Consider the following 23,663-nt stretch of genomic DNA (forward strand, 5'->3'; position numbering starts at 1 on the left):
TAGCTGAAAATCGCTTGACGAAACACATTTTGTAGCCTCTTCTAAATGAAAAATCTGTTCGATGAAGTGCTCTCTACAGCTTTTTCCACACTCCGAAAACAACTTGGTAAAACTTTCTGGTGTACAGGCATTTGATGCTCCTTGGCCAGTTGTCCAGGCAAATGCGGTTTATTTATGCAGCAGCGTGCTTTCTCTCTCCGATGATAAACACATATCATCCCATTACTACAATCAGGTATTTCATAACACTCTTTGCCTGTCTGATTTTAGTTAAAAGGGGCAGCGCGGTACATAAAGCGTCCTGCGTTAGCAGGGTCCAGAGAAGGGCCGCACGCCAAGAGGTGTGACGTGGATAGCTAACCCCTAATGCAACCATTAGTGGATATTTCCATGTCTCAACTCATGACCTATATTTTACACTAAAACAAAACAACTTTACCGTTGCTCCAAGTCTCCCTAAATGATGTAAATCTTCTAGTGATCCGCTCTCTTTTAGGTTTTCGGGATGCTTGTTGGCAAAATGAGTCGTTCAACAGATGCAATCGTTAGAGCAACTTGTTCTTCAGCTCTAGGCTTGTTGCTCAAATCATCAAACGCAAGCTCATGGAAAGACATTCGACTTGATCGAGCTGATTCATCACATAGGGGCCATGAACCAGAATCTGCCAGGAGATTATGATTTACGATTAGTATAACCTACACGCGATATCTCAAGCGCTCTGATATTGATCTACATTGTACAGATCCAAATTATAATGTGTTTATTTCTGCAAGGATTCCATTCTTTTTGTGTACATTAGTGCTGTATAAAAGGTTTAGCTTCTTATGATATATCTCATGTAACATAGGGCTCATGTGTTTGTAAAGTGATTTTCTCTCATATCTTATGTTTTTTAACATTTTAGTTCTGTTTATATTGTAAAATTCAAGTATATGATTCATAAGTAGCAGTGATATATCCTATTCTTTTTCTATTGGATGCTTGAGCACTAATAGATTTTCGTGTGTTCCGCGTGTATATATATATATTATATCATATCATATCATATATTATTATAAGTGGGAAGCTCCTAACGTCAAAGTTGAATTACCATTTTACCCTTATTTTATCTTTAAAATAAATTAATATTAATATCTATTTGATTAATTAAATATTAAGTAAAAGTTATATTTAAATTCATGCATCAAATAAGATCTTAATGCATCATATATTCATGTACTAACTAAATGTAGATAATGAAGAGTCTAATAACATTTCAATTTTAATTTGTAAGATAAGTGGGGGTAAGTGAAGAGTCTATCAAACATACTCACACCACATTATTTATATTCCTTGTGTTATTCAAGTTTGTAATCATCTTGCATTCTACAGTAGGTTAGTTTACATCTCTTGTAAAATTTTCATTACCAGTTTGTAATTATAAGAATTCTTACTATTTTATTTATTTGTATTCTTTAAAATTTCATACATATTCATTTTCTTTTTGTTGAGAAATATGTAAATTATGATAGTTACAAGATGAATATACTCCAATATGAAGTTGTAAGTAAATATTTATTTTTCATATCTCCATCGTTTTGAGTTTTTAAATATAACTTCGTAGTTGATTACTGTATTTTTGTATTCAACCTTTCTTCTATTTTTAGGATATATATAGTAAAGCTAATCACATTTTGTATTTAACATTGAAGGTCAACATGTTAAATATCATAAAATAATAATTATGTCTTTTTCATTGTTTGATAATCATTTATCTTTTTAAACCAACATATTTGTACTTTTTCCTTTTTAGTTAGTACATGAATATATGATGCATTAAGATCTTATTTGATGCATGAATTTAAATATAACTTTTACTTAATATTTAATTAATTAAATAGATATTAATATAATTTATTTTAGAGGTAAAATAAGGGTAAAATGATAATTCGACTTTGAGGTTAGAAGCTTCCCACTTATAATAATATATGATTTTTGAAATTTCAATTATCATTATTATAAATATATAAATTTCATTTTAAAAAAAATAAAGATTTCACAGGTAAATTTTAAATCAAATTAATATTCTTTTTTCTACTCTCGAACAACGAAAAGTGTTCCGACTTAAATTATTTAATTGTCAAAATACAAAAAGTATCAAATAAATTGAAATAAAAAAATTAACACATTAAGAAAAAAACTTTTTTTTTTTATGTTCCACCCATATCATTAATCACTTAAGTCATCACATCATTTTTAGACATAAAATACATCAACTAGAAAAGTTCCAATTCAATTTTCAAATTTGTAATATTAATAATTAGAGATCGAAACCAAAATATTTTCAGTTTGATTTAATTTTTTTATGGTTCGATTTGGTTGTCAATGGTTTTGGCAAATAAAACCAAAATGCTTAGGTAATAGATAAACCAATGACAATAAGTGAGATGGTGTTTGACTACTGCATTTGCTCTCTCATATCAATAGCTGACGAGCATATAAACAAGTTACTCTTTCTTTTTTATTTGAAGTATGATGTGAGTGCATCAATCAAGTTCTTATAAAAAAAAAACTTTTATAATAGATTTTTATTTTAGAGGTTATTTTAAATATTATTCTCTAAATCATATCATATATTACTAAAAGCATGAACAAAAAAGTTGAAAATTGAATCACGGTTTTACCTCTTCTATAAATTAAATTGTTATAAAATATTTAAATATTTAATTATATAAATTTAATTAAATGCTAATGACTTTTAGACTTCCGAAGATTAATTCCTAATTAAGTGTCTAATCTATTAATATTTATCATCTATAATCTATATGTATATAATAAATATAATTTTTTAAGAAAAAATCTTTACCTAAATTTCTATACTTTTCCTCTTCTAATTACTTTTTCCTTAACCCCTCTCATGAATAATATGATTGATGTGGATAAAGTATTATCCTTTATGATAAATAACGAAATTTAATAATTTAAAGGGTGCAAATCTACAAAATGGAGACGCACATTCATAATGTCCTCTTGATTGTTATTAAAGAATGACTCTAGCTTCACAATTTTAAATTCATTAATGCTTAATTACATGATAAGAACTTTAGTTGTTCTTTCTACATGATTTGCTAACTTTAATTTCTTTTTCATATTCTTCATTTATTTATTATTATTTTCTAATTACTTATTTAACTTTTATACTCTTAATATTCATACCTCTCATCTTTTCATATTCATAACCTTCAAATATTTAAACTAAAACTTTAAGATATCTTTTGATATTCCTTCAATTCTATTTATATAAATTCAACTTCATTATCTCATGAAATCCCTACCAAGATTATTAGGCTGTTATTTTTATTCTATAGTAAAAGTAGATGGAGACTCTTGAATTTTGATATGATATGAAAGGAATCAATAAGAACTCAAAGAATTATGTACTTATTTTTTCATCTATATATACATCAATCTTATAAGAATAATGTCTATATTGTATTTTTTCTTAAATATTCTGTTTCTTTTTGTCTTTTTTCTCTTTTAGACTTCTTAATTTAGTTTTCTATGAATGTTTCATTGCCGTAAGTCTTTATTCTTATTTTGTAATTGTTACATTTTATTATTCAGTACAATTTACATATATATTTCCATAAAATTTTAGTCATTCTAACGTATCTATAAAAATTCACATGAAACATACGTGCGAAGCACGTGCTCAGAAACTAGTTATATTATAAGTGGGAAGCTCCAAGATGTAAAGTTGAATTACTATTTTATCCCTATACCAAATAAAAATATTATATTCATATTTAATTATTTTATTTTTGAAAAATACTGAGCAGTAAACTTTTTTTACTATTAATGAATTGAGAACATTTGAAGAGTTATGAAAATTAAATAATCTAAATGTTAAAGAAAATGAGGAGACAAATTTTAGTTAATGAGAGCAAATATGTAGAGATTTAAGTTGCACATTAACTAAAATATAGAAGCAGTTACCTTTACATTGCTAGAATCTTAAAAGTTGTAGATCTCAATACAATGAATCTCATAATTAATATATTAATACATGTTATTTTCAAAGAATACATGAAAAGAAGCTAAAGGGACTAATTAATCATTTAAAGTGAAAGTATTATATAAAGCTAAGAATAATTTTCATTTTCCTCAAGTCCCCTCTCCATTTTTATGGGCTGTAAAGAAGAGTATATCATTTTTCTGAGCAGTTTTTTCTCAATCAATGTCAAAGTTAAATGCTATTAAAATACGCTATGAACGTTGTTGGATTTGTGCAAGAATTTCAGCTATCGATGTTATTGGATTCGTCAAAGAAATTTTTTAGTGAAGAATACACTCATGACACTTATTATTTAATTTCCTTGCTAGGGCTTAATATGTGCAACACACGACATTAATTTTACGGTAAAGAATTTATATATGTTACTGATTTTACACATATTTCATTAACGTAGCACATAACATTTCACTTATTCATTTAATATTGTAGTTGTATAGTTTTTTGGATTTTGAATCTTAGAAACAAAAACACCATATAGGATGCTTATCAATTTTAAGAACATGTAATTTGTATTTTATATTTTATAACACATAATATAACTTAAAAATATTTCTAATATACAATCTTCACAAAAATATTTTTATTTATATGGCCACACGCGCGTGGCGCGTATCCAGAAGCTAGTATTATTATAAGCGGGAAGCATCAAAGTACAATGTTGGATTATCATTTTACCCTTGTATTAAATAAAAATATTTAATTAACAAAATATTAAATAATAACCATTTTATGAAAGTATGTGCATGGATAGTTCAATTTCTCGATAGTTAGCTTCCGTGTAACCCTACTTATACATAAATAATATAAATCGCTCCTAGCTTTCGAGCAATTTTACGTTCTTTTTTTAGTATCGAATGCTCGTGTCTCGATAAGTTATATTCGAAAAAACTTCATGGATTAATACACATAATAAAAAATTGAGAAAATCTTCATATTTGTAATGAAATATAACATCTTATTTATTGCTCAAAAAGGGACAATACATAAGATCAGATCCATATAATTGAATTCACCAGAAGAACAAGATTTGTTTAGCGACCGGAATTGTCCGTCCTCCTTCCATTATTAATAGTCATAATTTTCATTTTTAGAGTCGAATTATAAAAATTTGACTAATATCTTACGATAAACTTTTTCATTATATTGATATAGTTTCTGGTCAATGAACTAACACACATGAAAAATGATTATGATCTTTGAATTCATAGACACCAAAAAGTTCAAAAAATGCAGCTAGTACTGGTCCTTAAGCCTCTGAGGCTCGACTTGACCAAGTTTGGAGGTCAACGGAGTCGATCGACTAACTTTTGAAAAATCATTGAACTAACACACACGAAAAATACTTAAAATCTTAAATTCTTATTTTACGATACCGGAAAAAGCGACCCTCATTAATGAAAATGGTCACCATGCCTGTGAGGCTCGTCCAAGTATAACCTTTATTAGGGAGCGAGCGCTAGATACGAAGAGTCACCTTTTATAAAGAGCGTTTAATCTCTTATAATGAACTTGTCAACATTAATTCAAATTAGTTGAGGCTCAAATCAAGTTCTTTTTCCTTAAAAAAAAACAATTAATTAGTTGACCACCTTCTAAAAAGGTTATTGCAACGTGTAATCATCAGTATATATAAGTTAAATTTAAAAATAAAATAAAAACTAAAAATTATATTTAAATAGGATCGAAATTATAATACAACCGCTTCTTTTATTACACAATAAAAGACTCAAAAAGGCACATACACACAAAAGAAAAGAGAAAACAACGTAACAAATACAAAAACACAAAACAGATACATAAATAAGAAAAAGATCAAACATAATCCCATCACTTATTGTTCTCTTTATTATTATTGCAATTTGTGCGGTTGTAAATACTGATCCTATCATCCATCGTCCTTATTATTGAACCCTGTATCACAAATTCGAAAAAATTCATGTCATTAAAGGTAAAATATAAAGTTTTAAAGTAAAAATTAAATAAACTAATAAAGAAATAAGTTTGATATAAAAATGGAACACAAGAACATTGACATAATCTGTCATTCAAGGGAAGTTTATAATATCAACAAAGTTTTATCGTTTAGCGGTATAACAATCAACCATTCTTTACGATAACAGGGGAAAATGACAAATATACCCCCGACTATCGTAAATGGCATGTAGATACCATCCATCATATTTTTGTGACATTGGTGTCCTGCCGTCTAAAAACTACAACATATACATACACATGTCATAATCTTATCCACAGACTCGATATTCATTAAATATCGGATCGACGGATAAGATTGCGCCACACATGTCCATTTAGTCTGAATGACATATATGCTCTAGTTTTTGGACGGCGGGGCACCAATGTCCCAAAAATATATATGACGGGGATATCAATGTACCATTTAAAATAATTTCAGTGTATCAGCATATCATTTACGTTCAAAGAAAGAAGTACGTACTTGGCGCAATCCAATAGAGTGCTGATAAGGTATGGAATATTGACATTACACGTGGCCGGTAGAGTACTAGCCTTGATCCAATCAATTCCAGCGATATTACTAGCGTCCGCTTTTAGGCAATTACATATTATTTGTCGATCTTTAGTGGTGGTGGCTAATAAATTCAAACTCTTAATTCCGTCACAACAGCCTCCTAATGGCCCTTTATTTGTAAGGTAGGGCACACAAACGGCCACATGGGAACTGACATCTAAGCATGTTATAACGGCTTGTGCATGGGGTGCGACTAGCGCCATCATGCACAAAACCGCGATACATGCAATTTTTGCCATTTTTATTAAAAAAGCTAGGAGATATGTGAAAATGAAATTATAATGCTTTTTGTGAGTGTGAAAAATGATTTGATACCTTAGGGTTTATATAGTTAGAGGATTGAGTACAAGGTGGTGTTAGGGTTGATTATTTAATTATGTGTTTATTTAAGTATTGATTTATATTTTTAAGTTTAACATTTATAACGTGCATGAAACTTTGTCCAAGAACCACGCACGTTAAGAGTTTTGGGTAATATAAAAATCGAATATTCAGAAAAAGTTAAAGACTCGTATATGAGTTTAAGTTTGATACCGTAACGGTATATGTATAAACATTCTATGCTTAAAATTGGACTATATATACATAAATGATATTTCGAGAAAATAACGTGATACCCTATGATAAAAGGGTAATATTATCCCAATTGTGTGTAGGTTTTGAAATCTAGATTATAATAATGTTGTGGAATTGGATATATAGTGTTTTGATAAAAGTTTTGTATATTAAAGTCTGATAATGTAATTTCTCTTTATTCCATATTAATTGGTCAATTTTAATTTTATTTTATACAGTGCTTAAGAAATCATAAATAATAAATTAATTTTACTTATTCACCTCTTAAAAAACTTGTTAATTTTACAAACAAATGTGAATACTTTCGTATAGAATTAATTACGCATGTGTAATATAGAAAAAAAAATTAATATTTTTTAATTTAATAAAATAAACAATTAATATGAGAATTATTTTTAATATAATTATGTAAGAGTTGGCAATACTAGATTCCATGCGCATTTTTTTCAATTCCAACCTAAAGAAATGATTAAATAATAATTAAAAACGATTCATCACTTAGTATCATCAAAAATCTTTCTTGAGATCTACTCTTTTAATTAATTAATTCCATAAAAAAATTAGAGTAATTATTGCCACATGCATTTCAATAATTATATTTATTAATATCAATGTGAAAGAGAAAGGAGAAATTATATATTTATTATAATTAGAAAACAAGTTTTGGTATATTTCTTTTCACTTAATTCGTTTTTAGGTGATATAATTTTTTTTTTAGAGTCAAACGATAAAAAATATTTATGATATATTTTTCATCATATACTTTTAACATATTTGTTGAATATATAAATTTTTAGTTTGAATTATCGAATTAAATATTAATATAATCTAATTTAACTTTAAATATTAATTAAATTATTTTTTTTTAAAAACGTATAATATAACAACTAAAAAAGAACAGAAGGATAAATAATATAATTTATATTTTTCTAACTTATTACATAATAAGTTATTTAGTGTGTTTGTGATGTAAATATAATACACACTATCCCCTCCGTATTAAAGAATAAAAAAAAACATTTAAAATTTATGATTTAAAACGAATTATAGATATTTATATTCTTATCAATGAATTCGTTTGGCTACAACAAAATTTTAAAATTAAATTATTATTAAATATAAAAGATATTATTTTTTTTTAAATCGACAAAAATAGATTGTTGAAAAATATGGTATAAGAGGGAATAATAAATGAAAATTTATGGTAATATAAACGTTTTTTTTTTGTTATAATTAATAATAAAGTTTCTTTGGACGGTGGCCAAATGCACCTTGGTCTAAGAGAAAAATACATATAAATAGTTTTAAGAAATAAAAACATATTAGTTTTTTATTTTCTTTCTGAAATATTCTTGCTTTGGATCCACATTTTTGTAATTCCACCAATAGTAATGTTAACGTACATTGTGCTAATGAAAAATAACAATTTCTTATACGTCGTTTCTACGTTAATTTTTTAAACTGAACGATAATAACAATATTATATTTAATGTAATTTTACATGTGAACTTTGAGAAAGATGGTTACTTGTGTATATGCAAGTAGTTTTATTCAGACCTTATGATTTATGAAGGTAAAGAAATTATTTTTGATAAAAAAAATTCAGCTTAGATAAAATAAATCAATAAATTAAGTTTCAAAAAGACATAATAATGAAAAAGACATGCTAAAAATAAAAAAGAGAACGAAATAATAATGATAATATATAGTATGGTAATTGAAGCAAAAAAAAAATATGTAATACTAAAATCAAAGAATATAATAGTAGAATTAAAGTAATAACAGCAATATTGATTTCTTTTGGAAAAAAGAAAAACTAGATAACTCTTGAATATTTACTTATTTCTAATTTAATTTTCGATATTTATATTCTCCTAGGTAAAATTATATTCGAAATAAAATGTTGATATATTGTATCTTATTTAACTTATGATTACATAGAGGATGGCTGTCAATTGTCATAGGAGTTTTACTTAGGAAAGAAAAATAAATATTTTTGTAATTTATATTATAATATAAAATAAGTTAATTCTCAGGATATTTCAAAGAAAAATTGTACCGTAAGATAAATATGTAATATATATTTATGATAAATTATTATAGTTTGAAAAATTCATAGCTCATAGCTATTAATTAGAATTTTATAGTATTTTCTCTTTTGTTTCTTCTCTCTCCCCTCTTTTTCTTGCCTCTCTCTTATTTCTTGTTTCGCTTCGTTCTTTATCTCTTAATATAAATACAAATAATAACAATTTGTGATAAATAATACAAATGTTAACCGTCAATGATATACATATACGTAATTATTGTTTACTATACAAATCTCTTTTAGTGATACAAAATATAAATACATATGGTAACAAATGAATACAAATATACAGATAATATAAAAATATAGATACAAATACGCAACAATATACAAATACAAATAGTCAAATATACACAAGTACTAAACAAAAACACAATGCAACAAATACAAATAGCAATAGGTCAATGCTTTCTTTTCGTGATACAAAATACAAACACACATGACAACATATGTATCAATATACTATAATGTTTTTTATTATAGTATATTTATGTAAGTTTCTCTTCATATTTAATATTCGGCCCAATTATGTAGATCCATTTAAAAGGCCCATTAAGTTCTATTTGGATCAAGTTATTGGGCTTCAAAATGATGCAACGTTTACAAGTTATAGCACTTTTATTGGTCATAATTCTAATAAGAAGAAATGTGATAACCTAAAGTACAAATCAACATTAACCATTCGTATGGTTAATGTTATGGCTCTGATTTTATCTCCCCTAGTATGGAAACAGGTAATATCTATGCGTTATTTATTTTATTTTACATGAATATATTCGACCGAACACAATGTTTTTTTTATTAGTGAACCTTAAATACATTATTTATATGATCTTTGTTTTACAGGCACCATGTCGACAATATTGCGAGGTAATTAATGTTATTGCATCGAATATTCTCCTTTTCTTTAATGGATGAAGCTCTAATACAACAATCTTGAATGGTAATTACATATTTGATTATTCAGTCAGAAAATATTAATGATCAATAAATTATTAATTCGATCGGCTATTTATTAAAAAAATAATTGGATGGCTATTCAATAAATTTCTTTATAAATTTCACCTCTATACAAGCTAGAACTATAACTCTTATTTCCATCTACACTTTAAGTTTTTTTTTTTCCAAATTAGCAATGGCTTCTTCCCTATCTAAACAACTTCATTTTCTATTGATACCTTTAATGTCTCAAAGCCATATAATACCATTAATAGACTTTTCAAAATTACTAGCACTTCATGGAGTCAAAATTTCAATTATCACAACACATATCAATGCCAAAAGGTACAAATAAATAGTGACACATGCTATAAAAATCCAACTAATTTCTCTTAATTTTCCAAGCCAAGTAGTTGGATTACCTCAAGGATGTGAAAATTTGGACACACTCAAGTCACTAGAGTTTTTTTTTAAAGATTTCTTTTTGGCTAGTGAAATGATGTAAGAACCACTAGAAAAATTAATTCAAGAATTGGAACCAAAGCCAAGTTGTATTATTTCAACTAGTCCTCTAATTTGGACTCAACAAGTTGCTAATAAGTTCAAGATTCCAAGGTATAAATTCCAAACTATTTCTTGTTTTACCCTCTATTGTTCTCACATGCTAAATGATACAAATATACATGATAATGATTCATTAATATTCCACACAAGATTGAGTTTACAAAATGTCTAACATTGAATGGCAATATAACAAAGCAATCTCAAAATATGCAAAGTATTATAGACCAAATTAAACAATCTCAAGACTTGGCTAGAGGTACTTTGATTAATACTTTTGAGGAATTGGAGCCTTGTTATGTTGATTCATACAATAAAGTTATGAACAATGTATTTTGTGTTGGTCCAATATAATTATGTAACAAAGAAATTGATGAAATGGTTAATAGAGGCAATTTTTTATTCGATACTTTTTTTTAGTAGGTGGTTAAAAACATAGTTTCTAGCTTATAAAGGTGGAGCCAATGTATGAGTACATTCTATAACTTGTGGAATTATAGAGAGAGATCAGGGAGTTACGAAAATGATTTTGTTTCTTGCTATTTTGTTGTTTCTTTTCTTACAATCTTGCGTCAGATAGTTTTCTTTTGAGTTGAGAGTCTATCGATAATGACTCTCTACCTCATAAAAGTAGTGATAACGTTTGTGTATATTCTACTTTTATAGGGTGCAAAGACGAAGTACAATACAATCTACCTAAATAATGTATTCATTAAAATACTACAATATGATATAATACAACACATTACAATATGTCTGATAGAGTTATCAAACACCTATATTGATACTTCTTCTGTCCCAATTTATGTGACGCACTTTCCTTTTTAGTCAGTGCCAAAAAGAATGACATTTCTCTATTACGTAACAATTTAACTATAAAATACTCCCTCTGTCTACTATTAATTGTCATATTTTTCATTTTTAGAGTTAAACTATAAAAACTTTGACTAATATTTTAAAATATGTTTTTTCATCATATTGATATGCATAAAAAATTGCAATATACAGTACTTTTCGAAAAGCTCAACATGACAAATAAAAGTGGACGAATGGAATATCTATTATACCCTTGAAAGTCTTTCTTTCTTTTTTAAAGTTCTTACCGAGTCAAATTATCTCACATAAAATGAGACGACGGAAGTAGTAGATAACAAAGATCTAACATTGAGTCCTCAATTTAAATTTAATTTGTAGTTTGTAACATTTGACTTCAATAATAGTGTGCTTTATGTTTTTTCTTTGTTTTGCTTTTCAAACAAAATGTAATAATAATATGAGTGTGTTTTAATTAGAATGATTACATCATTAACGTTTTGGTTTAATTGGTGCTCTTTTAATGTATTATTTTCCCTTGATTTAATCATTAAAGTACTTAAATGGAGTATCAATTTTATGAATCTCGATCTATTTTCAATTTAATTGATAGAACTATAGAGAGTAATCAATATCGAAATTATCGAACCTCACAACTCAAAATAAAAAAGTGAAAAATGGAATGAAACCAAATTATTTCAGCATGGTATTGGTTTAACATTTCATAAAATCAAAAATATTGAATCATTATTTTTTAAAATAGATTTTTAGGTTTATTTGTGAATATATATAGGCCACATATTTAATAAAAGGTAAAAGGAAAAAATTGTGGTACGGACTTTTATTATTGAAATAAAAGTTATCTTTAGATATATTTTCACAAAATTCGAGCAATATAAATTAAAATATTATTTTTTATTGATCATAAAATCAAATCTTATACTTGATATTCCGACTAGACCATAAGAAAATATTAATAAAGAAACATTTTTTTTCTATATAAAGTTATAATTTTGGCCAAATACATAAACATATCCCTAAACTTGTTGGGTTTTTTTCCTCAGGTACCTCAACTATGTCATTTTTCTATTGATCATTGAACCACACATAATTTGTTCATTTAAAACACTGTTGGTTGATTTTGATCGGCTTTTCTATTGTAAATGCCTTCAATTGTGTTCGAATTGTAATAATTTTGATTAAATGAATGAAGACAAACCGTGTTAGTCGAATTTGTTTTCTAATGTGTTCAAATGACTTAAGTAAAACACAATTATTCTCGAACACTTTCACTATCAATTGGACTAATGAGTTGGGGAACAACATATGTATCCTCTATCAATACCCCTCACAAATCTGGTTCCACATCAGACAACGATATTTGCTTAAACGGAACAAATTATGGGGGTTCAATGATTCAATAGGAAAATAACGTAGTTGAGGTACCTGAGGGAAAAAATCCAATAAATTTAGGAATATGTTTATGTATTTGGCCTATAATTTTTATTTATATATATCATGTTTGTCATCAATGCTCCCAAACACAAATTACTGCATTGGTCCATGTGTTGCCCACTATTTAGTTTTAATTCATTAATATCTAAAAAATATTATGTCCTTTTTTATAAAAAAGGAAAAACTTATTTTAAAAAATTAGAGTATGCTATTGTGGAAATACATTGATAACTTTAATAATTTATTATAAAATTAATGTGAATGATTGTGTGAGGACTCTTCAAATCCTATTCAATTTCTTCTTTATTTTTGAGTACATGCATGACATCTTCAATCAATAATTTGATATTCAAGTATGAAGAACCTTCTTCTTGTATAGCCTTCTTTGAAATTTGTGACAAATCCTTTGCTATTTTTCTTCTTTCTTCACCCTCTAATCCTTGATCCATTAATTGATTTATTGCTTTTTTGACTTGATCTTTGCTAATCAATACTCCACTCTTCTCTTCATTCCAAGAGGTAGTACTCACTTCAATGCCAACTCGAACTCCAGTCTTCAAGATATTTACGATGAATTTTTCATTGTAAAATTGCTCGGCAAACATAGGAAAAGTAGTCATTGGCACGCCACGAGAGATCCCTTCTAGTGCTGAATTCCATCCACAGTGTGTTAAGAATCCTCCGACGGAAGGATGAGATAATATTAGGACTTGTGGGGCCCAACCTCTAATAATCATCCCTCTTCCTTTAACCCTATCTTCAAAATTTTCATCTCTTAGCCATTTTTCAACTTCTAATGTAAAGTTTAGCCCTCTAATTATCCAAATGAAAGGTACATTTGATGACTCTAACCCTAATCCAATTTCCTTCATTTGCAATAATGAAATGTGACAAAGGCTACCAAAACAAGCATAAATGACTGATTTTGGCTTCATAGTATCAAGCCAATTCAAACAATTATCATGTTCATCATCAATTGAAGCCTTGTTGCCTCTATCAACCATTTCATCCATTCCTTTATTACATAATGATACTGGACCAACACAAAATACTTTGTTCACAACTTTCTTGTATGACTCAACATACCAAGGTTCCAACTCCTCAAAAGTATTAATCAAACTACCTCTAGCCAAATCTTGAAACTTCTTCATTTTGTCCACAAGACTCTTCATATCTTGAGTAGATTGAGGCAATTGAGCCTTTGTAAACTCAATCTTGTGTGGTATATTAGGTATCAAGAATGTATCATCATCCAACACAAGGGTATCTTGTATGCTTGTTTCATTTAACATATGAGAACAATAGAGGGTGAAACAAGAAATAGTTTGAAATATATACCTAGGAATCTTGAACTTATTAGCAAGTTGTTGAGTCCAAGTGAGAGGACTAGTAGAAATGATACAACTTGGCTTTGGTTCCATATGATCTTGAATCAATTTCTCTAGTGGTTCTTGCATCATTTCACTAGCCAAAAGGAAATTTTTGAACATTTCTAGTGAATTAAGTGAGTCCATATTTTCACATCCTTGAGGCAATCCAAATTCTTGGGTTGGAAAATGAATAGGTATTAGTTGAATATTTAGATTGGATTTTAGGGCATGTGTGACTATAGATTTGTATTTTTGGGCATTGAGAGGTGTTGTGATGATAGATATTTTGACTCTATGTAGGGCTAGTAATTTTGCAAAGTCTATTATTGGTATAATATGACTTTGAGACATTAAAGGTATCAATAGAAAATGAAGCTCTTTAGATAGGGAAGAAGAAGAAGCCATTGTTTGAGAAAAAAAAAATTGTGAGGAAATTGTTAAAATGGTGAAATTTATAAATAAAGAAAATTGTATTGATATTTAGATATGTGATGGTTAGATCACATTAAATGGATGTGACTAATTTTATGGCAAAAAAATAGGGAAGTGAATTCAAACAAAGAAAATTAACACTTTAAGTCCCTTAAATATTATTTTTTTTAAAAAAATAAAAATTGGTCCTTGGGCTTTTTATACCTCCAATCTATGAAACTTCATAAATTATTTATGCTTAATTGAGTATTGTTACTTTATATAATGTGAAGATAATGTAGTTCTTGAAAAAAAAAATTAGTCTAAATATTAAATTTTTTTTTTATGTAGGGATGAAAAACACAATTTTTATTTAGTTGAAAGCTATAGTCAAATATTATAATGACCTAAAATTATAATTTATCAATAATAACGGAAGTTTATTTTTTTCTAAAAAGAAAAAGAAGTACTAATAGACGGTTGTTAATTAAGTATTATCCTCAAAAGTCTATTTACCATATTTTTTATTGATATCACTTTGTGTTTTTTTATCACGTTATCACTTTTTCTTTCCACATATATTAATACATATTAAAATTTAATTAAATTTAAATTTATATATTAGAAGATTTATTTTCCGAAACTTTGTTTGAATTATTGTTACCCATCGTTTCATAATGTATTGTATTGTATTGTACTGTATTGTATGGTAGATACAATGTTTGGCTAGATTGTATTGTTTGTTGTTGTTTAGTAACATTTTAATTGTTTGGTTTGATTGCATTAATTTATAAATTTACTTAAATATCCTTAATTATTCTAGAGTAAGAGGTTTGACTAGATTTAAATAATTAAGGTAAAGGGTAAAATAATATTTTAAAATATTATGTAAAAATATAATTGAAAAAAAGATATTAAGTAATAATGGGACACACCAAATTGGTTGTTCCATAAAATAGTGATCTCCATTGTTATGTAACAACGAAATTTAACAATACAGTAAAATACATTTTAAGTAACAATCAAAACAAACATTGTAGATATAGTAAAAATACAATACAATACAATCGATAACAATGATCACATTAAATTTTAAATTATATGTAAAAAAAAGGGGAAAATGAATTAAAATACTACCAAGTTGTTTACAACTTTTTTCCCTTAAATATAGTGTTTTATAATTAGCATGATATATCTATCCCTTGATTTTCTCCAATATAGTTTGGTCACTATTTTTATTGTTATTATTATTATTATTATTTTAATTTTAAAAGTGGTGGTTTAATTGGTTCTTCCTTTCATCATTTTCTCTAGGAATAAAATGTGTATACCTTGTTACATAATAATTCACACGATAAATTTAACTTTTAACTAATATTATTGAAATCAATTTATATATCGATTTCATACAAAATAATAATTTTTTGATAACTCATTGCATGTAATTTTTATATTTTCAAAAGATTAACCACAAATATATACATAGTTGTTATATAACTAGACTTAAAAACGAATTCGTGTTATATATGCAATTGATATATAAGTAGAAATCCATTGTATTAGTAATGTGGATATAAAAATACAAATCGCATATCATACTCATGTTATATCAAGATATTTTATGAATCTAATTTATATTCAATTAGTATATAAATGAATAAAACTTCAGTAAATCGCTATAAAAAAAAGGTGTAAATTACATGAAATGGAGCAATATTATTTAATTGGTGTACAAAATTACGTTAATGAAAAAATAAATATGAAATATAATATAGAATAGTTGCCCTTTTTGACCCTTGGTGGCTATGCTGAATTTTCAGTAATTTATATTTTGCTGATTCACGTAAATTTCTCTTTTCATATAATTATTTTTAAAATTTTGTTTCATATTTTAGAAAAAAAGTACTTAAACACGTAATTTATTTTATGATATTCTCTAAAATTCACTATTATAAATTCACAAAAATTTTCATTGTCTCTTATTTTTGGATTCATCGTTCTTACGCAGTGTGTCAAAATGTTGAGTGATGTATTCGAAATCATTAAAATTTGAGAAATTTATAATTTGAAAAAAGTAAGAACATGATGTAATTAATTCTTAACACTATAATATTTGTGATTACCCACATTTTAAAAATATCTAATATAATCTCAAGAACTTTAATCATTAGAATATTCTCTAACTTCTACCGAGTTTTAGATCGCGTTCTAATGTTTTCTTAGAAAAAATGATTTACTCAAAATAATTTTCGGATTGGTGCAAGAATTCATTATTACAAAAAAAATGGTCATTATAGTCATTCCAAAAAAGATTCATGGACCTTTTAAAAAATAATTTTAAATTATGTCCTAAAAAAAGGATGTTTATGTAAATTTGAATTAAATATTGGCATTCCAATCCCAAGGGTTTCTTATCCTTTTAAATAGCTATATTTTATGCTAAATTTTATATAGTTACTCCATATTCGAAGATAATATGCTTCTTGAAAAAAAAATATCTAAATATCACATATTTCTTATAAATAGGGATGAAAAACACAAATTTTAATTAATTAAAAGTTAATAGTCAAATATTATAAGAACCTAAATTATAATTTATCAAAAATCGTTAAAATAAGACAAGTATATAGTTTGTATAGAATTTTCATACGGAATGAAATGGTATACCTTATTACATAATAAATTTAAAAGAAGTTATCATTTTATATAAGTAATTATAAATATATAATCTAATTTTTTTTGGTTAATTTTAACTAACAGTATAGTCAGTATATATACCAATTTCATATATTAAATAATAATATTTTTTGACAACTCACAGCATGTAATTTTTATACCAAATTCATTTAAAAGATTAACTCTAATTTCGTAAGAAAACAATACTAATTACTTTTTTTTGTATACATTTCATATGTAATTAAATTTCTTATAATTTACTGCGATCGTAATTGCTTATGTATATAAAAATTACGTAAATAAAAAAATAATAACGAAATACAATATAAAATAGTTGCCCTTTTTGACCTTGGTAGCTATGCTGAATTTCAGTAATTGGTATGCTGGATCTGCTGACCAAATTTGACTTTTCAATGAATTTATATTTGGCTGAGTCTCATTTCATATTATATTTTATGAAAAAAAATATCTAAAGACTGTTTATTTCATTAAATTTGCTAATATTTGAAAAAATATTTAAAAATTCTATTATTTTCTATTCTCGGATACATCACTTTTATTTGATGTATCGAGATTCGATATATCAACGACGTATTCAAACAGGTGTGTCTTGTATCAACAAAGGAAATGTATCAAACACAGTGTTCTGAACATAGAGCATATATATATATATATATATATATATAAAACAGACGCATTTTCAAGTTCAAACGAATTTCAAAGCAGACAAACGCAGATTTTATCGATTTTCGTGTGCTATAGTCCATGGAATTTTACTGACCTTATATTCCTGAAACGAAATAGCCGAAATTTTTCATGGATATCCCTTAAGGCCTTAAAAATGGACCAAATTCGTCCCGCGGGGAAAACAGACACATTTTAAAGTTTAAACGAGCCTCAAAGCAGGTAAACACAGATTTTGTCGATTTTTCGTGTGCTATAGTATGTGGAATTTTCGTTACCCAAAATTTCTGAAACGAAATGGCCAAAGTTTTTCATGGACGTTCGTTAAGACCTTAGCAATGGACCCAGTTCGTCCCATAGGGAAAAACAGGAGTATTTTCAAGTTCAAACAAGCCCCAAATCAGGTAAACGCATATTTTGCCAATTTCTGTGTGCTATAATCCATGGAATTTTTGTGACCCGAAATTCTCAAAACGAAATGACTGAAATTTTTCGTGGACGTCTGTTAAGTCCTTAGAAATGGAACAGTTCGTTCCGCGGAGAAAATAGGCGCATTTTCAAATTCAAACGAGCCTAAAAGCAAGTAAACGTAGATTTTGCGTCTATGGAATTTTGTGACCCAGAATTTCCGAAACGAAATGGCCAAAATTTTTCATAGACATCCCTTAAGACCTTAACAATGGACCCAGTTTGTCCTACAGGGAAAATAAGCGCATTTTCAAGTTCAAACGAGCCCCAAAAAGGTAAACGTAGATTTTTTCGATTGTCCTTTGTTATAGTCTATGAAATTTTTGTGATCCGAAATTTCCGATATGAATTGGCCAAAAATTTTTGTGGACGTCCGCTAAGACCTTAGAAATGGACACAGTTCGTCCCTTGAGGAAAACGGACGCATTTTCAAGTTCAAACGATGCCCAAAGCCGGTAAACACAAATTTTGTCAATTTTCATGTGCTAGTCCATGGAATTTTTGTGACCCAGAATTCGCAAAACGAAATGTCCGAAATTATTAATGAACGTCCGTTAAGACCTTAGCAATGAACCCAGTTCGTCCCGGGGGAAAAACGGGCGTATTTTAAAGTTGAAATGAGCCCCAAAGCAGGTAAACGTAAATTTTGCCGATTTTCGTGTGCTATTGTTCATGAAATTTTTGTGACCCAAATTCCCTAAACGAGATGGCCGAAATTTTCCGTGGACGTCCATATGGACCAGTTCATCCCGCAAGGAAAACTGATGCATTTTCAAGTTCAAACAAGCTCCAAAGTTGGTAAACACAGATTTCACCGATTTTCGTGTACTATAGTCCATGCAATTTTTGTGACCTAGAATTCTCAAACGAAATGATCAAAATTTTTCATAAACGTGTTTTAAGACCTTAGCAATGGATCCATTTCGAATTCACTAGAGTTTAATTTTCGTAGACATCCGTTAAGACCTTTCAAGTTTGGTATAAATCACAATTCGAATTCACTAGAGTGTAAGACACAATCAACAATATTGAACGAGTGTTCATCTCATGAAATGGTAAAAGAAAGTTTCCTGCTTAATTTAGTAGCCATTCTTGTCCCCGTCTATAAATTAAACATCCTGTAGAGCCCAGAATTTAGGATGATCTAAGTAAATTGTCTTTCTTAGATTTCAAAACTCATAGGTTATAGGTTTGAGCTGTGAAATCAACCTTTAGTTTGTAGACCTTAGATGACTGTGGGATGCTTCGTAAACCACTTTTTAAGCTGAATACTTCAAAAGGTAGGGTTTGGACTTAGGTAGGTGGAATTAAGTATACATGTATATATATGGCATAACAAAAAAAGAACACATTGTTCAAACAAATGATGATTTCTAGATCAAATATGTTGCACAAAAGCTAACGAGTTTCTGCAAATTAATCTAGCATAAACGTACAATAGCTTGATAGTTGAATCAAGGATGTCATGCGACCTATATGTACATAGTAAATGAAAGAAGACAACATATCACTAAAAACTAAGTACTAGCGACGAACAATTTATATCACTAAATAGGAAAATATTGAATAAAATGTGTAAGAAAAGAGGTCATGGCAACACTAATTTGATATTGAGAGGTGGTGGAAATTCATTCAGATATCAAAACTCTCTGTGGGCTAAATTTATAATCTGACATATAAACATGCAACCAGCTATAACTTTCGAGTTATAAGAACCTTCTTTACAAAAAAATTGGTACTCTGAGATTCATAGTTTGTGAAGTTTAATTCACCCTCTTTGATAAAATACGACTCAAATATACATATGTGATCAGAAATGGCTCTACAAAATGGGGGGGAAATCATCTTTGGCTACCTACTACTCATCTGGTTCATCACTTTCGGTTTCAGTTTCAGTTTCAGCTTCAGTTACATCATGTCGAATGATTCGACATTTAGGGACCATTTTTTCCAGCATACATGTTCCTTTGAAGGTAATCAATTGCCAACAGGTTTTTTTGTAGCTGACTAGCTGCAATGTAAAAACAGTTGCTCAGAAGATGAAATAAAAAAGGGCAATCGTGTTGTATTTGAAGAAGAGATGCAGATATACCAGATCTGGTGGTATCTCTTTGAATCCAAATTTCTCGGTCCATATTGACATTGCTTCAACAGCAGAAGGAAGTATAAATCTTCTAACATTCAAAAATGCAAGCAACTTCTCTATGCAGGAGAGGAGCAACTGAAAGTAACCCTATAAACATTCAAAGCATACAATTCTCAACTTTTGTACATTTCAAGAATGATAGCAGAAGATATATCACTCATAAGATGTATTGCACGATTTCTAATAAGCAACAACAAAAATTTCCCATAAAAGCATCATCAGAATTCACAATCATCTGGCCAACGTGAAAACGTTAAATGCATTATGCTGCCAATCAATGCTTCCGCCATGGCAAAATATGAATTACGATTAGAGTGGATGTTAAGGGACATCAAGTTTAGATCTAAAATGAATCTTAGTATTTGAAGCAGCAAAAACTGAGAGAAAGTCATCTGACAGAAAACAAATGGGGTCAATTTCCTGAACAGTTATACACAGCTTTACCTGGCCCTGGCTACCAATACGTGTTGCCACAAGAGGAAGCTCTGCCATATCCTGACCAAAAATACGGAGGATCCCTGCTGATACTACTATTGAACTGCATGATAACCAAATAACCTCGTAAGTGATGGAAAATGTGCTTTAAAATGAGAAGTTTCAAATGAAACAAATTGCAACACAGTTCTTACTTTACTGTCAATATAGCACAGTACATGCCCCCAAAGTCTTGGCCCCTAATATTCCTTCTGCAAGGAGAAGAACAAATATCATAGATAACAATGCAATGGCAAGATAAATGAAAAATCCAGTTAGCTCAGCATAATAACAAAGAAAGTTACCCATAGACCATAGATGGAATGAAATCACGTCCAGTTGCCGAATCAACAATAGGATCAAAGCAATCCTGAAAAGTCGTGATGATTCTAACTTTTCCACTAAAAGATACAATCTAGAAATAGTTTTAGAACAGAGAAAATCCAAAACGAACTATTCACTAAACATCGCAGAATAAGAAAATCACAAACATCTAGTGGAGCATACAAGAAAAGAATATGATGAAATAACATCAAGAGAACATTAAATTAACTCGGACTACAAAAGGAAATGACAGGTAAATTCCACGAAAGAAAGCTACCGTGAAAAATAGACATGACAAGTCTGTCTCGCATGATTAGCAAATTGTTTGAAGCACCGATTTTCATTTCTTAAAATTAAGAACAAAATCACAAAACCAAAGTTCAAAGAACTGATGCACGAGCATAAAACTGACTACTCAATAACAAACCCATCCCATCTAGATAAGTAACTAAACCGTCTTAAGCAACATCACACAGTCAATGTGGTTATCATATCCTAAGTCTGCTCACCGTAAGTTTGGACAAAATAAATTCAGGGCTAATGCTTACATGGAAGATTGAAACAGCTTCTGCTAATAACACTCTGGTTTCACGAGAAGTAACTTTGCCACTGATAAGTCTCCATCTCACATCTAGATCACCAACAAAATCCATATGTTTTTCCTTTAGCTTCATCCTTACTGCACCCAGGCAAGATTCTGACAGTCTCTCTTCTCCTGAGTGCAGTGAATTTTGCAGTGCAGAATATATCCTCTTGCAATCCGCACAGCAGAACCATCTTCCTTTAGGCAACTCCTGTTGCAAGTTGCAGTAATTTTAACTTGAGAATCCATAAGTAAATAATTTTAAAAAGGAAAAGAAAGAGAAAAAAGGGAATTAAACAAAATAAAGGAGCAGGAATCCTGGACAAAAAAAGATCTTCCATGAAATAATCCTAAAATAAGCAAATGGACTAACCTTTAAATCTGCTATCTTGCGTTTCTTCAAGCAGCCAACATGATATTCCTTCTCACACTGGATATGAAAGGTAAGAAAGCATTTTAAGAATAGAACTTGGTCAAATAAGGGTTTTATAAAAAATGTAGAGGAAATACCTGGTCACAGAGGATAACCGTGCGTGGACCAAATCCAGACTTACTAAAATCATAACACCTGTATACAAAAAATATACACTCATCATACTACAAAAACTAAGACATTAGGCTTTGAACAACTTCACAAAGTAGAACAACTACCTGCATAAAGCACATGCTATAACTTCTGCCTCTTCTGGGTTCTTCACAGTACGCATGCAACGCTTACTTATTTGCTCTATTGGGTCAATACCAGAAATCCTCCCGGCAGCAATGGCATTAGCATTGTGCTCCACAAACTTCTCCCTCTGAAACTTATTTTCACAATACTTACAATACCATTTACCACGGGGAACAGCCGATAATGATGCACACTCTGCATAGATAATTGAAAACACACATTAATGCCACTTAAATGGAATTTTGAAATTTTAACAACAAAGTAACCAGAATATCTAAGTGGTGAAAGAAAGAAAAAAGAAACAAAACAGAGGCAAGTCTGAAATTTTCTCAGAACTGATCAATAGCTATGTGCTGCTCACCTAAATGGAGATGCAGCTTATTTGTCATTATAGGCAAACATATAGGATAAGAAAACAACTAAAGGTGCCTTAATTTTTTTCTTTCTTTTATTTTTATAGATGAACAGACAGTTGTGTACCGAAGCCTTGATGGGCAGAATTACAATGTGCTGTGTGTGGGGAGGGGAGCAGCTACCCGGATACCATCATTATAAAAAATTGTAACAGATACTTGTAATAATAGATTTTATTTATCTCCTTTGCTAATCTGGGGGTTGGGGGGTCTGTGTCCCATTTGTCTAACTCGGTGCTCTAATGCCACACCACAAATTTGTGAGCAGATGTCATGAAACCTTCCCACCACCACAACTAGAGATGATAATGTCGTTTCTTCATCTCCTTTGCCTGTCTTACTCACGCCTTTCCAGTTCCTCTCCCCATCCTCCTTTGTGTGGGGGGGGGTGGAGGGGGGGGGGGGAAA

At 28.8% G+C, this 23,663-nt stretch overlaps 3 protein-coding genes across 8 annotated transcripts in view; 1 reads left to right on the plus strand and 2 right to left on the minus strand.

Annotated features, from left to right (window-relative positions):
• Positions 1–974, plus strand: part of LOC107031489 (protein SHOOT GRAVITROPISM 6) — a 36,737-nt gene extending 35,763 nt beyond the window's left edge. For 3 of the 5 annotated variants that reach the window (XM_015232889.2, XM_027919691.1, XM_027919692.1), the window contains 2 exons: positions 128–235; positions 497–974. In XM_015232889.2, the coding sequence (XP_015088375.1) occupies positions 128–235; positions 497–679 (291 nt within the window). In that variant the 3' untranslated portion in view covers positions 680–974. Of the gene's footprint in view, positions 1–127; positions 236–478 lie in introns of all 5 variants that reach the window. The other 2 variants (XM_015232890.2, XM_027919693.1) reach the window with 2 other exon arrangements.
• Positions 975–13,256: 12,282 nt separating this feature from the next.
• Positions 13,257–14,821, minus strand: LOC107030780 (UDP-glycosyltransferase 73C4-like). The gene has a single exon (XM_015232033.2). The coding sequence runs from the start codon at positions 14,809–14,811 to the stop codon at positions 13,324–13,326; it is 1,488 nt and encodes a 495-aa protein (XP_015087519.1). The 5' UTR covers positions 14,812–14,821; the 3' UTR covers positions 13,257–13,323.
• Positions 14,822–20,276: 5,455 nt separating this feature from the next.
• LOC107031751 overlaps positions 20,277–23,663 on the minus strand; it is a 9,324-nt gene continuing 5,937 nt past the window's right edge. For both annotated transcript variants that reach the window (XM_015233221.2, XM_015233219.2), the window contains 9 exons: positions 22,824–23,037; positions 22,683–22,740; positions 22,546–22,602; positions 22,138–22,383; positions 21,571–21,635; positions 21,421–21,477; positions 21,236–21,329; positions 20,738–20,878; positions 20,277–20,656 (listed from right to left, as the gene is read on the minus strand). In XM_015233221.2, coding sequence (XP_015088707.1) covers positions 20,504–20,656; positions 20,738–20,878; positions 21,236–21,329; positions 21,421–21,477; positions 21,571–21,635; positions 22,138–22,383; positions 22,546–22,602; positions 22,683–22,740; positions 22,824–23,037 — 1,085 coding nt within the window. In that variant the 3' untranslated portion in view covers positions 20,277–20,503. The remainder of the gene's footprint in view (positions 20,657–20,737; positions 20,879–21,235; positions 21,330–21,420; positions 21,478–21,570; positions 21,636–22,137; positions 22,384–22,545; positions 22,603–22,682; positions 22,741–22,823; positions 23,038–23,663) is intronic.

This window comes from Solanum pennellii, chromosome 9 (assembly GCF_001406875.1).
Source record: "Solanum pennellii chromosome 9, SPENNV200".
NCBI classification, from domain to species: Eukaryota; Viridiplantae; Streptophyta; class Magnoliopsida; order Solanales; family Solanaceae; genus Solanum; species Solanum pennellii.